This window comes from Antrostomus carolinensis, unplaced genomic scaffold, assembly GCF_000700745.2.
Source record: "Antrostomus carolinensis isolate BGI_N321 unplaced genomic scaffold, ASM70074v2 scaffold19965, whole genome shotgun sequence".
NCBI classification, from domain to species: Eukaryota; Metazoa; Chordata; class Aves; order Caprimulgiformes; family Caprimulgidae; genus Antrostomus; species Antrostomus carolinensis.
The window spans coordinates 1-12,178 of NW_010315930.1; the positions used below are offsets into that span (position 1 = coordinate 1).

Genomic DNA, 12,178 nt, shown 5'->3' on the forward strand with positions numbered 1-12,178 from the left:
CCCCTTGAAGTAACAGCAAAATTGGGGTTTAACCTCCTCCCTGGCTCCCACCCTCCTGCAAACGACCCCCAGCTCCATTTGTCCTCCCGGGTGTATTTACATCACGGGACGTCACGGTAACAGCCACCACAGTCCCACTTCCCCGTGGCTCTGGGATGTAAGAGGTGAAGGACAATGAACTTCCCCTGGGGACATCAGGGAGAACGCTGCCCCAAACCTCAGGAGCTGCCCCTGCCTGTTCTCCTGCCCCGCTTCGCTTCAGTCTGCTTCACCCAGCCCAGAGGCTCCATCCTACCCCGCAAAACTAACTGAAGGAACATGACAGCACGTGGCCATCACCCCCCAGAGAGGAACAGAGGAGGGAGGGACGCTCAGGGGACACACAGGAGCCAAAGGCCAAGGCTCCAGCACTGGCTGAGGATGGTGAAGGGCACTCGGTGCCCAGGACAAGCGACTGCTGCGATGGCTTGAGGCTGGGAAGTGCCATTGTGCTTCCAGCCCCACGAGTGTGATGTGACTGAAAACAAATCACTGAACTCTAATTAATGGCAACAAACACAAAAATAATTTATAAGAATTAGTTTATCATCTCCACTCCCCATCCATCAGGGCTGAGACAGAAGAGAAGGGGGTTTTGTTTTCATGGCAAAAGCTCCTTCTCTCAGGACACTCTGGGCTGTGTAAGGCTCCTCTGTGCTGCTCCCTGTGCACGGTGAGTGTGAAGGGGACACGGCCTCCCCAGTACACGTGGGGCTGGTGGCCACCCCTGTGTCAAAGCGTGGCACTACCCCGGGGAGGCCTCTACACAGGGAACTTCAATCTAACCTCGATAAATAAAACCAAATGTTTATTTACACCAAAGAATTCCAACACTGGATCTTTCACATATGAAGGACAAAGTATATATACACAGCAAGGGGTAGCAGGGCTGTAACAAGGGTGCTTTTCCGTTGTCAATGATAATATTTGTCCACAATTACTGATCTACCATTTCAGTTTAAGTTAACGTCTGCTCGCTCCTTCCTCTCAGTGCATATTTACAAGACTGTGAGGTAACTGGTATTCTCACCACATGGCACGTGAGGGAGGGGATGGTGGGTGAAGATGTGATATCGAACTTGGCGCAGTCTGATTTTTCCAGCTTTAAGTAGCCACCAGCTTGAAAACCTATATAAACAAATTTAAAAACAAGATACCCAATAACAAACTAATTCCAGAGATCCAAGCCAAGCCATGGCAGGAAGAACCCTCCCTGGGAAAGGGGCTGAGCAGAGCAGGGCTCGCTCTGCAGAGGAGCCTTTCTCAGGGAGTGTCCAGGACTCCAATTGGATCAGTAACCTCATCTTTTAAGACTAAAATTACATGCAAGGAGGTGAGTTGGCATTCTGCTTGGCTCCTAAGGAGACATGATTCAATCCAATTAGGGTTTCAGACACTATCTGCATTTACTCCTTTTAAGCTTACACCACCTATCCATACTGGAACTGTCTCCTCACTGTACCCTGGGCTGAGTCATATGCAGGACACGGGGTTAACTGGAGTGGTACTTTAAGAATCCCCCTCCCCTGCCTCATGAAGACTTGGTTTGGTAGTCTCTGGAGAACAGCACAATGCCCCAAGGTGTAGGCTCGTGGAGGAGTAATGGAACATGAAGAGAAGAGATTTCCAGCAGGATGCAAGAGCTTGGAAATGCTGTTGATTCATTTTTTGTTCTTAAATGAAGAGTACTTTTTTTTTTTTTTTTTTTTTAAGGGGGGGGAGAAAAAAAAAAACAAAAACAAACCAACTGTCCAAGAAATATTCCATCTGTAGGTATTTTCAGGGAACCCCCTGAGTTACGAAAAGTTCAAGTAAAAAAAGAAAAATCAGCCTATAATAATTTTGTATATAATGACTGAACTACTATAAATCCACAAGCAACAGTTCAGACACGGTGCCTCCAAAGCGTTCATCCCCTCCCTTCCCCTGCCAGGCACGAGCTGCGTCCTGAGGAGAGGTGGAGGGGGAAACCTCTTCCCCACCTGACTCAGCTCAGGCAGCAGGAGACAAGAACCCATCACTACTGCTGAGCGCCTGCAGCAGCCGGCACGGGCATCCCCAGAGTGGTGGTGGCAGAAATGACGGGTGAGCCTGCTAAAGGTCCAAGGGGTGAAGGTGTTGGCACTGAAGAAATCCCTGGAAGAGAGAGACAGGTAAAGCAGGAATTAGAGTGAAATCAGTGCACTGCTACCCAGGCCAGCTCAGAATCCTAAAGGAAGTGGTTTCTTTGCAGGTCAGTTTGCTGCCGCTTTGTTACGCTTTCAGAGCTGCCAAAATAAACTCAGATTAAAGATTTTGTAGATGCCCCCTCCCTGGAAGTGTTCAAGGCCAGGTTGGATGAGGCTTTGAGCAACCTGGTCTAGTGGAAGGTGTCCCTGCTGATGGCAGGGGGGTTGGAACTGGATGAGCTTTAAGGTCCCTTCCAATCCAAACCATTCTATGATTCTATGATCTGTGATTGGTCTCTGCAGCCCCTGAAAGAGCTCAGGTTTGTGCACACACACGTGTGACTGATGGGCAGATGTGTGACAAGATCACTCTCCTTCAAACTGCTCTAAAAACAAACAAACAAAAAAAATCCAACTGCAAAGCACTTTTTAAAACAGGACCAGAAAAGCAGGTCAGGCTGCAGCGAGGCCGTATTTATCACGCTCTCCCACCCACTTCTTCGTAGCCCTCCTTGCCCTTGTCACCTCCGCTCCCAGGAGATGACCTCAGGCCCCACCTGCAGAACTGGCCCTCACACATTGCCTGTAAATGCTTTAAAATGCCATGCACCACGAAGAGTCGAGAGCAGAACTGACCTGACATCATACTCGCACTGCTGACAGGAGTGCTGCCACCTGGCATGTTGGACGAGCCCATCCGAGCCTGGTCTTTCACGATGGGATCTAGGAAGAGCACGCTACGCTTAGGCGCCGTGTCGCCAGACAGTGGCTGAAGCACACCGAGTGCCCGTGACCTCTGTGCCCAGCCAGTCCTGGCAAGCTACGTCAAATAACATCAACCATCATCTACCAGAACACAGAAGTTTTCCCCCAACTCTAGTGGGAAGCACCCAAGGAGGTACCAAGGCAACGTGATCAGTGAAGAGTCACCTAAATGATGTGCTTTGGAGTTCAGCGGGACTGCTTCACAGCAAAAGGGTGAAGGTGTTGGCAGGAGGTGAAGGAAATGAAGGTGAAGTTGATCTCCTTTCTGTACTAAGCAATTACATAAAGCCAAACCCCGGAAATGGGTGCAGCAAACAAAAGGATTATCACTAGTGACAATCATGTCATGTCTCTACACACACCCCACAGCAGCCTGGGAGTCGTAACGAGCGTCACTGGAGCTTGTTGTCTGCTGCAAGATGTCCCAACTTTACCCCTCCTCATGCTGAGTTCAGTACAACCTGAATCTCTACTTGGATACAAGTTCATTCAGCTGTTTGTCCAACTCTCACCTTCCAAGCCTTCAGCTTTACTAATACTTGTCACAGGCACCATGCAGAGCTCTGTTGTTTGATAATTACACATGTCCGCTCAGCAGCAAGGAAAAAAAAGAATGTAACTGAGCAAATATTCCTACTCTGCATCATTGCAGTTGTTTCCAAAAAACCTGACTGTAAAGATTTGTGAAAAAACAGCAAGCATTTACACACATTTCCTAGTGAAAGTTACAGTTTTGCTTGCAAAACCAAGATGTGAACATGCCCTTGGCTAAGGTACACGTTTAACAGCGGAAGGAGTGAAAAGGGCCTGTTTCTCAACACAAACCAGTCCTCTGGTTTTATCAAAATACAGGAAACCACGTCCCCAGCCACCTGCTGAAATCAGCACAGGTTTAGCACCAAAGCTTTTCTAACACGGTGCTGCTGATTCACAGGCCTGATGTGGGCGTAGAACGCTTTGCTCCCTCTGCTGGTGCAGGTGGCAGTGGCCTCTTCACCCACCAGAGACAAGCAGCTGCAGCTCCAGCACAGTTATTTGCACAGACCAGACCCACTGCGTTGCCATTCTTAGCTCCTATCTGCACAATCTACTGGAAGGCAGATTTCCCAGAGGAAGATCTCTTTGGGCAGCAGCTGATGAGAGCAGCTGATAGATACTTACAGAAGTAGGGGTGTTCCATGGCTTCTCTCGCTGTGAGTCGTGACTGGTGATCATATCGCAACAGCTTGTCTAGGAAATCCAGAGCTTCTGGACTCACCAGATGCTGGTTCTCACTGTGAACAAAGCGCTCCCATCGCTTACGGGAGTGTCTGTTGGGAAAATAAAAAGACACCCACACCAGTCTAGGCAGAGGACATCAAGGACAAGCTTCACTTTTCTAAAGAGCAAGGCCTGGGACAGATGTCTGCCTCGGAGAGGAGCCGCTGCTTGGTGCAGTACGCTGTGTCTCCACGCGGCGGCACAGCCACCACAGCCCCGGACAGCACCAGGACTCCAGTTCAGAATGGATTTACAGGCCTAAAATCCCAGCTTCTGCTTGTCCCTTCTGCCCCCAACAATAGCTCCTTGTCCTGTTGCTGTGTGTCACACAAAATAACTCTGTGAGGGACAATGTATGTAAACACCAGCGTAAGCAGCAACTGATTTTCTCATCCTAATTCCGAGAAACATTGCTTTGGGTTTTTTTTTTTTCTCCCCCAGAATACTGGAGAGAGCATTTGCCCTTCATGCTTTATGCTCCAGCAGTTCATTTATTGCCTAGATGACATTTAAAAACCTTTCCTCAAGTCCGTTTGCAGATAAAGGACCATGGGAAGCACCGCCAAAAGGGATCAAAGGTACAAAGTCACGGTTCTCAAGAATCTTGGCTCTGATTTCTCCCAGAAGCCCAAGTTTTTGTTTTCTTCAAGGTCTGCTGACAAAGCAGTAGCTGTCTGGGTCTACCAAGAGCTTATGAGCTACTCTGGATCTTGGCTCACCTGCCCAAGATGTCATTGAAACGTGGATCCAGTTCAATGTTGTATTTGTCAATGTAGTCATAGAGATCTTCTGTTCCCAGCACCTTGGCTATCCTCACCAGCTGGGAACAAAGGGGAAAAGAAGTCACTACTGGGAGGGTATGGTAACACCAGAGCCAGTGTGAAGACACAGGAGCACATTCCCTTGGGAGCTTGAACCTGGTCTCAGTGCTCTGAACCATCAGCCACAAGGTCACCTCATGGCTCTGACTTCCCCAGCCATGTACAATCCCAGGTGCCATGAACATGGCTCCGCTCACAGTCGGTACCTGGTACCCCAGGGCAGCCAGGAGGCAGCTGCACATCCTAACATCACTAAAACCTGAGACCTCGCAACACTAACTCCCTTCATAGCAAGAAAATATTCAAAACCAGCAGAGTGGGAAGGCAAGAATAACTGGTCAAGAAAAGCAGAGACTCTGTAACTTGTACATGAAGGGTGAAGTGTCACCCTCAGGGCTCCAAAACAAGCGTTTGAGAACAGGAGTTCACTGTTCTTCAATGTCTGCACCTCAGTTCAGATGCAGAGCACATTTTTAAAGGTTTAAGTATAAAAAATTTGGCCTAAAGGCAACACAAAGATTTCAGAATCTATAAAAAACTGTACCAAATTCACAGTTTCTATACAGAGGGCCTTGGGAGGGTGGATAGTGGCAGGGGCTTTCCACACAACCTCAGGAACAGTCAATCTACGTACCAGAACACACCAGCCTTGAGATAACTATTGTTAGAACTTGTCCAGATACCTACCGAGGAGCTCATAAACACAAAGCTCCATAAATCTCTTTCTATTTAATTGGTTAGATAATCTTGCACACTTGAGAAAAGGAATGTGGCTTCAAACAGAGCAAGGAAGTCATTAGAGAAATGCTTAAATTCTCCGTTGGATCCCTCGACAGAAGTGCAGGCAGGAAACCTCCACTGTGCTAAGAGAACAGAGATTGTCCGTGACCAGCTCTCACCTGATCGTAGTTGTCATGGCCATGGAAAAATGGCTCCTTTCGGAATATCATACTAGCCAACATGCAGCCCAGGCTCCACATATCCAGACTGTAATCATACATCTGTACAAAACCAGAAGGACAATTCAGTTGCTAATGAATTCAGCAGAACAGATTCCCAACACTAACAGGTTCCCCCCTCCCTCCAGTCATACAAACGCCGCCGCGTGACGCTGGGAGCGGACTGAAACACCTCCAGCACTACATCCCTGTTCAGCTCAGTGTTCCAGTTACTCAAACTGGGATACAGCAATTAGCACAGCAGCATGGATCCTACTTCCACCCTTGTCCATAAAGGTATTACAGACCAGTGCCTTTTTCTGTTTTCACTGCAGACTTCAGTGCTATGAATCATTGAGAAACGTGTTGGGAAGGGAAGCGTCACAAGCAGCAAAAGGAGCGGGCTCCACGAGGTACATGGCAGGTGAGGACGTGCATTCAGAACCAGCACGGTCTGAAAGTCACCAGTAACACTGCTACTTCCAGCCCACAGCATTTCCACAGTGCAAACTGCCATCAGATGTGGGGATGTTTTCTGTAGGTTAGTTTAGAAGTTCATGCAGTCCTAGGCACTCCCACAAGGGCTGTTTCTTTCCTGTACCTCACTGCAAAAGCAGCTGTGCTAAAAAAATATTCAACATTCGTATTCCAAGATCCATGATGACAGTTCTGTGGCTCATCCTCAGGTCCTGAGACTACTCATTAGTTTCTTTAATTCAGTGGCTTTATAGCCACTGTTTTCTGCAATCCACTTCAGAATGGATTGTCTTTAGCTCCAGGTCTCTAGAAACCTGAATTTCTGGTTTGCTACCTGGAAATGGCACAGACTTTCCACATAAAAGTCACAGAGATAAATCCTGGTAATTCTTACCTGATAGTCTACAAGGAGTTCAGGTCCTTTGAAATATCTGGAAGCCACTCTGACATTGTACTCTTGGCCAGGGTGATAGAATTCAGCCAAACCCCAGTCTATTAGCCTAAGCTAGAAATGGTAGAAAACAAAGAAAAAAGGCTCGAGGGATGCTCCAGCTCTCTACTGGCTGAACCACACCACAGGTGAGTTTAGTTTGAAGCTTCATTTACAAGCCTTCTATTTGCAATTAATTTGAAGCTGATCAGAGTATCTGTTTAGATATTCTCCCCACACCCATATCACCCACCAGCCTAAATAAAATACCTCTTCTTACCAACCCTATTTTATGAGTTACATATAATCCATAAAAACTTCAGAAAAGCAGTGTACAGAACTTCACTTTACATTTCTCCACACGATGGAAGCACAGCCCCTCTTGGAGATGTCTGCTAGTGCCACTACACAGGGGTAGCCAAGAGAGAAACGTGGGACCTCTCCCTGCCCTCCAGCCATCCCACGTTATTACCTTTCTGTGCTCGTGGTCAATCATGACATTGTGAGGTTTGACATCTCTGTGCATGATTCCCATGCTATGGCAGTAATCTAGAGCCTGCAGATGACATGAAATAAAGAGATGCTGGAGTCACAAGCAGCTTTCAAGCCCACCCATATTCAGAAGTATTTCCATATAGATCAAGTCTATCTGAACAGCAAGAGTTTACTGTCCAGTGTTCTATACTGGACCAGACTTGTGGACCACAGAAATCATCTCTAGAGCCCCGTCTCACAGGGAGGCCCCGGCAACAGAAGTGTTTTCACTTCATCTCATGTATTTCCTCATAAAAACAGAATTCAGAGTCCCTAAGAGCAGAGTTACTAGGCACTACTGATCAAACAAGTCTCCCCTTCTCCAGACTCCTGAGGAGAAAATACTTGTTTCAGAAGATGGGACAAATACATTTGACTCACATTACACTGGGGCACAAAACCAGTCAGTCACAGCTTACAATCTTCTCTTCTCAGAGGCTGCATGTATTTTTGATTTAGGATCTTATCTCAGTGTGCCTTGAGGCTCTGCTAGCCTCAAAAAAAAGGACTATAATTTGTTGCAGAAACAAAGGTGAACAATTGATACTGACTTGATATCTGTTTTTCTATCCAATTCTTCCACAAGCTCTTTCTTCTCTTCCCTCCCATTAGCAACAGACTAACCATCTCTATAGGATTAGCTGAGTGAAAGTCCTAAAAATCAACTGATGAAACAGCAAAACACCAACTTACCTTCAAAATCTCATACATGTAGAATCGAATATCATAATCTGTTAATGTCTGGTATAATTGCTGTGGGAAACAAGCACATCGTATCAGTGTTCAAGGCCAAAGGAAAAATATCACATCCCTGCCAATCCAGAGCAACCCAGCCCTGTTCCCTGCTGCTGTGGCTCTCCAAACCCTTCTGAAGGAATAGTACAAGCTTCCTAAGTTACTCTGATCCCACACCTGACTCTGGTAAGTCTGTTCCTCTCCCCTTATAAATCACATACACAGTTTACTTCCAGGTCTGCTCTGACAGTACATTCTGCTTCCTGTCACCAGTTCCCTCAGGTTGCACTCTCCCCCCAGCAGCACGAGGCACTGCGCCTGCAGACTGGCTCTCAAAAAGATGAAGGGTGCTCTGCAACATCAAGCAGATGGCATTGCACAGCCATTCTTCTCCTGAGGCAGGTCAGTGGGGAAGAGGACAAAGAAACATTTAAATCCCTTTTCCCAGAAGTATGGAAAGCCACAGAAACAGCTGTCCACATTTAAAGTGGTTCTAATAAACAGTTACATGCTGACCATAAAAGAAAGTGTTTCAGAAAGACTGGCACTGATGGTCCACAAGGCAACAGGTTAATATGCTCTGAAGGTACCACTTGGAATCTGGATTCTCATCACTTCTGTGACAAAATGGTACCAAAGGACTAATTCCAAACTCCTGTCCCAAGCGTATTTACCTTTAAAGACAGTTACTGTGTTGGCAGGAAATGATGAAATAACATGCCTGCCCTGCTATGCACTTGCCTTTCCCCAGAAAAGCATCAAGGGTGGCTTTCAAAGGGAAAATATTAGCAGTTTACATCCCACACTGTACCTTAAAGTCTGTGTTGTTTACATGTTCAAAAACCAAAGCGGGTGTCCGAGACTAGAACGGAGAGAAAAAGTGTTCAGCCAGGTTAAGTTGAGATATGATGTTCTCATTTAGGATAACGAATGAAACCATTTTCACTCCTAAAACTGCTGAAGCCCCTCTGCCTCACCCATACTTGTGAATCCCCTCAGACAAAGCAGAGCCAAAGCCTGCAGCACTGTTTGTGGAATGAATTAACTTGTCTCAGTTCACTGGTATCTCATCCTTACAGAGTGAGGGGCTGAAAGGACCTGTGGGGGAAGGGCCCTCTACAAGAAGTTAATCAGATTAAGAGCTGATCTGATTAAGCAATTCAAAAGCAGGATTTAAGAGCAGGGGAAAACAAAAAGCCAGATCAGAGCTGAAGTCAAACACAGCAACTTCACCCATAACCCCAGTGTACCCATTAAGTTCCTTCCATACTCACCACAGGATCTTTTACTATATCTGCAAGAGTGATTATATTGGGACCGCCTCGCAAATTCTCTAAGATCTTGATTTCACGCTTGATTTTCTTCTTTTTAACAGGCTGAAGAATAAAAACCCAAAGTGTAAGACAAAGCACTCCAGTGAAGTGAGGAGAACAGACAGCCTAGCATCCAGACGACCACGTCAGGTGACTGCCAGTCAGCAAAATACAGCAGAGCCTTTGCAGGTTAAGTTCACACAGCTAGATTTTGTTACCTGCCCACACATCATTCCAGTAAGGGCTCAAATACCTGCAGTCTCCTTTCCAACCACACCACTCTGACAGCTACAAACATTAGTTTCATTAGGATAAGCCTCAGGAAGATGGCATATTTTTTTAAAGCTGTCTGAACATTATCTGATGGTCCAAAACTTCCTAACAGGCACATGGTAAATGTGTAACTATGTGAAGTCCATGAGCTATCTGGGGCCACTAAATGAAGGTATTGCACCAATTAAGGCTGTGGAATAACGAGCATCCGGGAGACCCTTACTCAGTCTGGAAGGACATTACATATGCAATGGAACATGCAGAGGAGAAATGAAAATGTTAAGGTTAGCAGTCCCTAAATCTCATCAGTGGCTTTAAAGGAAAATGATCTCATCAGCTCACAGGCCTCTGTGCACATGACAGCATGTCAAGGCACTGGCAGGTAGGAGAGGTGAGAATTTTCTAGTCAGCTGCTGAAGTCTTGCTTAGCTCCAAGTAAAAACGTGTTGCACATCGGGATTTCTTTAAGACAGAGGCTAATTCCTTACAGGCAAAGATTTGACTTAACAACCAAGTGTAGGTCTTCTATGAGGAGGCTCAAAACGATGGCCCATTGCACTGAAGGACATCCCAAAGCCAGGGCTTAAGGATTTTGGTTTTAGAACTTCAAATATTTTAGAACAAATGCTGCACTTTCTGGCCTCCTCATCACCTGAAGACAGATTTTATCTTTTGCCCAATCCCCAGCTCACCTTGAGAATTTTAACAACTACTTTTTCATTATTTGTAATGTTGATGGCTTCAAAGACTTCACTGTATTTGCCTCGGCCTAATTTTCGAACTAGCTGGTAGTCATCTTGATTTCTGTGGAGACAAAAAGTCAAAGTTCAAAGAGCTCAGTCATTTCCATCACAATTTACAAACCTGTCCTTAACACTAAATCACTGCCTCACCTTCCAGACAAGGTGGATTATCTAGTATGTTATATCTCCTGAATGTGATTAAGAATTAGGAGAGAAACAAGGAGCTTCTACTCGCCCAAGTTTGATTCAATCCAGAACTTATTTCTTCTGCAGTAGGTAACATAAACCCAACTATGTGTTTCAGCATCAGGAAATTCGAGCTATCCCTTCCACCAGTCTGTATATATTTGGAAGCTACATTTTTCCTTGTATAATGTTGTTAAAAATCAACAAAGCCAGTAAGACCAAAAATGTAAGTGCTAGCCTGTTTAAAAACAGACCAGGCACAAACCACCACTTATGCTCAGAAGAGCATTGTGTACATTTCAGAAACCAAGCTGAGGGCAGAGCTCAGACTGGGCCCTGCTATACAAAAGCAGGAACGCAGAGCTGTGAAGCTGGCATCACTGCTGTCTGATTCTTGGACTGTTTAGTCATGAGCTCAATTTAGACACCTTCTTCCTTCAAAAAGAAACAGACATGTCTTTTCCAGTCACTCGCAGAGAGCTCAGCACCAAGTCACAAAATAGCATGTACCTATTTAAGTCTGCTGAGTTTCTTCTCTCACCCAAGTCAGAAGCAGCCTCTGATGTTTTTTCACTTCTTTTCAGCCCTGCACCCAGGGCAGTTTAGATTTGTTTCACAAAAAGATGTTCTTCACGCTGAAAGGGGATGTTCCCTGACTACCTGGCAAAAAGTCTTCACACCAAACTCTTCAGGAAGCTGCTAAAAATGTTCCTGCAGTGCTCGGGATTTAAAATTTTGACAAGAAACACTTTTCCAAAGAAAATTTGTGATCCTAACACTTGCCATGCACTCCAGACATCTGCCATGAGAAAGCCTAATGCAGCACAGGAGCCTGAACTCCCCACGCCCCGCTATGTGGGATCCTACGGGATTGATCCCAGTCCAGGGGCATCCCAGAGACTCACCCCCACTCAACCACGTGCGACTCATAGTCCCAGTACTCCCGGGGTCTGTGTGTGTTCACATCCGTGTAGACTCTGGCCCTGCTCGGCACGGGTCCCGACATATCAGACAGGTTGGCAGGTGGAAAATGATGAGACGTCTGAAATCAGAGGCGACTCGAACTGCAAAGCTGGACAGAGGATAAAGGCCTCAGATTCTTCCACCTGCAGAGAGAAGATAAACCAGAGGTTAAAATCGCAAGATACTATAAAAATATTTAAGTTAATCATTAAAAGCTGCTGAGAAGGAGAGGCTGGAGCCCAGCCCTGGCCTGGGATCATTTGTCAGAGCTTGGAAACAATTTCTCTGCTCTCCTTCACACAGGACGGGACCACTTGGCCCCTCCAGCAAAAGTAACACCCCCCACCCCACCCCGCAACTTCCAGCATGCAGCTGCCAACTTCTGGCCACACAGGGAACTTTCCAAAGAGGAGGAAATGCAACGTGCTCTGTGTCTGCAGACAGACTCTTCCTTTCAGCTCCAGAGGGGAAGCACCAGCCATCAGCTGCTGCCTCTCCCCATGCAGGAAGAAGTCTCATGCCATCCCACGTAA

The 12,178-nt window shown here is 46.4% G+C and overlaps 1 protein-coding gene across 1 annotated transcript; it reads right to left on the bottom strand.

Moving 5' to 3' along the window:
* Nucleotides 1–1,865: 1,865 nt before the first annotated feature.
* LOC104519118 (casein kinase II subunit alpha) lies at nucleotides 1,866–11,792 on the bottom strand. Its single transcript, XM_029084991.1, has 12 exons — nucleotides 11,588–11,792; nucleotides 10,446–10,557; nucleotides 9,442–9,543; nucleotides 8,979–9,029; nucleotides 8,126–8,185; nucleotides 7,371–7,454; nucleotides 6,863–6,973; nucleotides 5,953–6,054; nucleotides 4,952–5,052; nucleotides 4,134–4,282; nucleotides 2,844–2,930; nucleotides 1,866–2,175 (listed from the first exon to the last, which is right to left on the bottom strand). The coding sequence occupies exons 1-12, from the start codon at nucleotides 11,686–11,688 to the stop codon at nucleotides 2,060–2,062; spliced, it is 1,176 nt and encodes a 391-aa protein (XP_028940824.1). The 5' UTR covers nucleotides 11,689–11,792; the 3' UTR covers nucleotides 1,866–2,059.
* Between the last annotated feature and the right edge of the window lie 386 nt (nucleotides 11,793–12,178).

Coding starts and splice junctions, on each gene's coding strand:
- LOC104519118 (XM_029084991.1), bottom strand. CDS start 11,688: ATGTCGGGACCCGTGCCGAGCAGGGCCAGAGTCTACACGGATGTGAAC. Junction 7,455..8,125: donor ACATGTATGAGATTTTGAAG/GTAAGTTGGTGT, acceptor TGTCATCTGCAG/GCTCTAGATTACTGCCATAG. Junction 6,974..7,370: donor TTGACCACGAGCACAGAAAG/GTAATAACGTGG, acceptor TACCATTTCTAG/CTTAGGCTAATAGACTGGGG.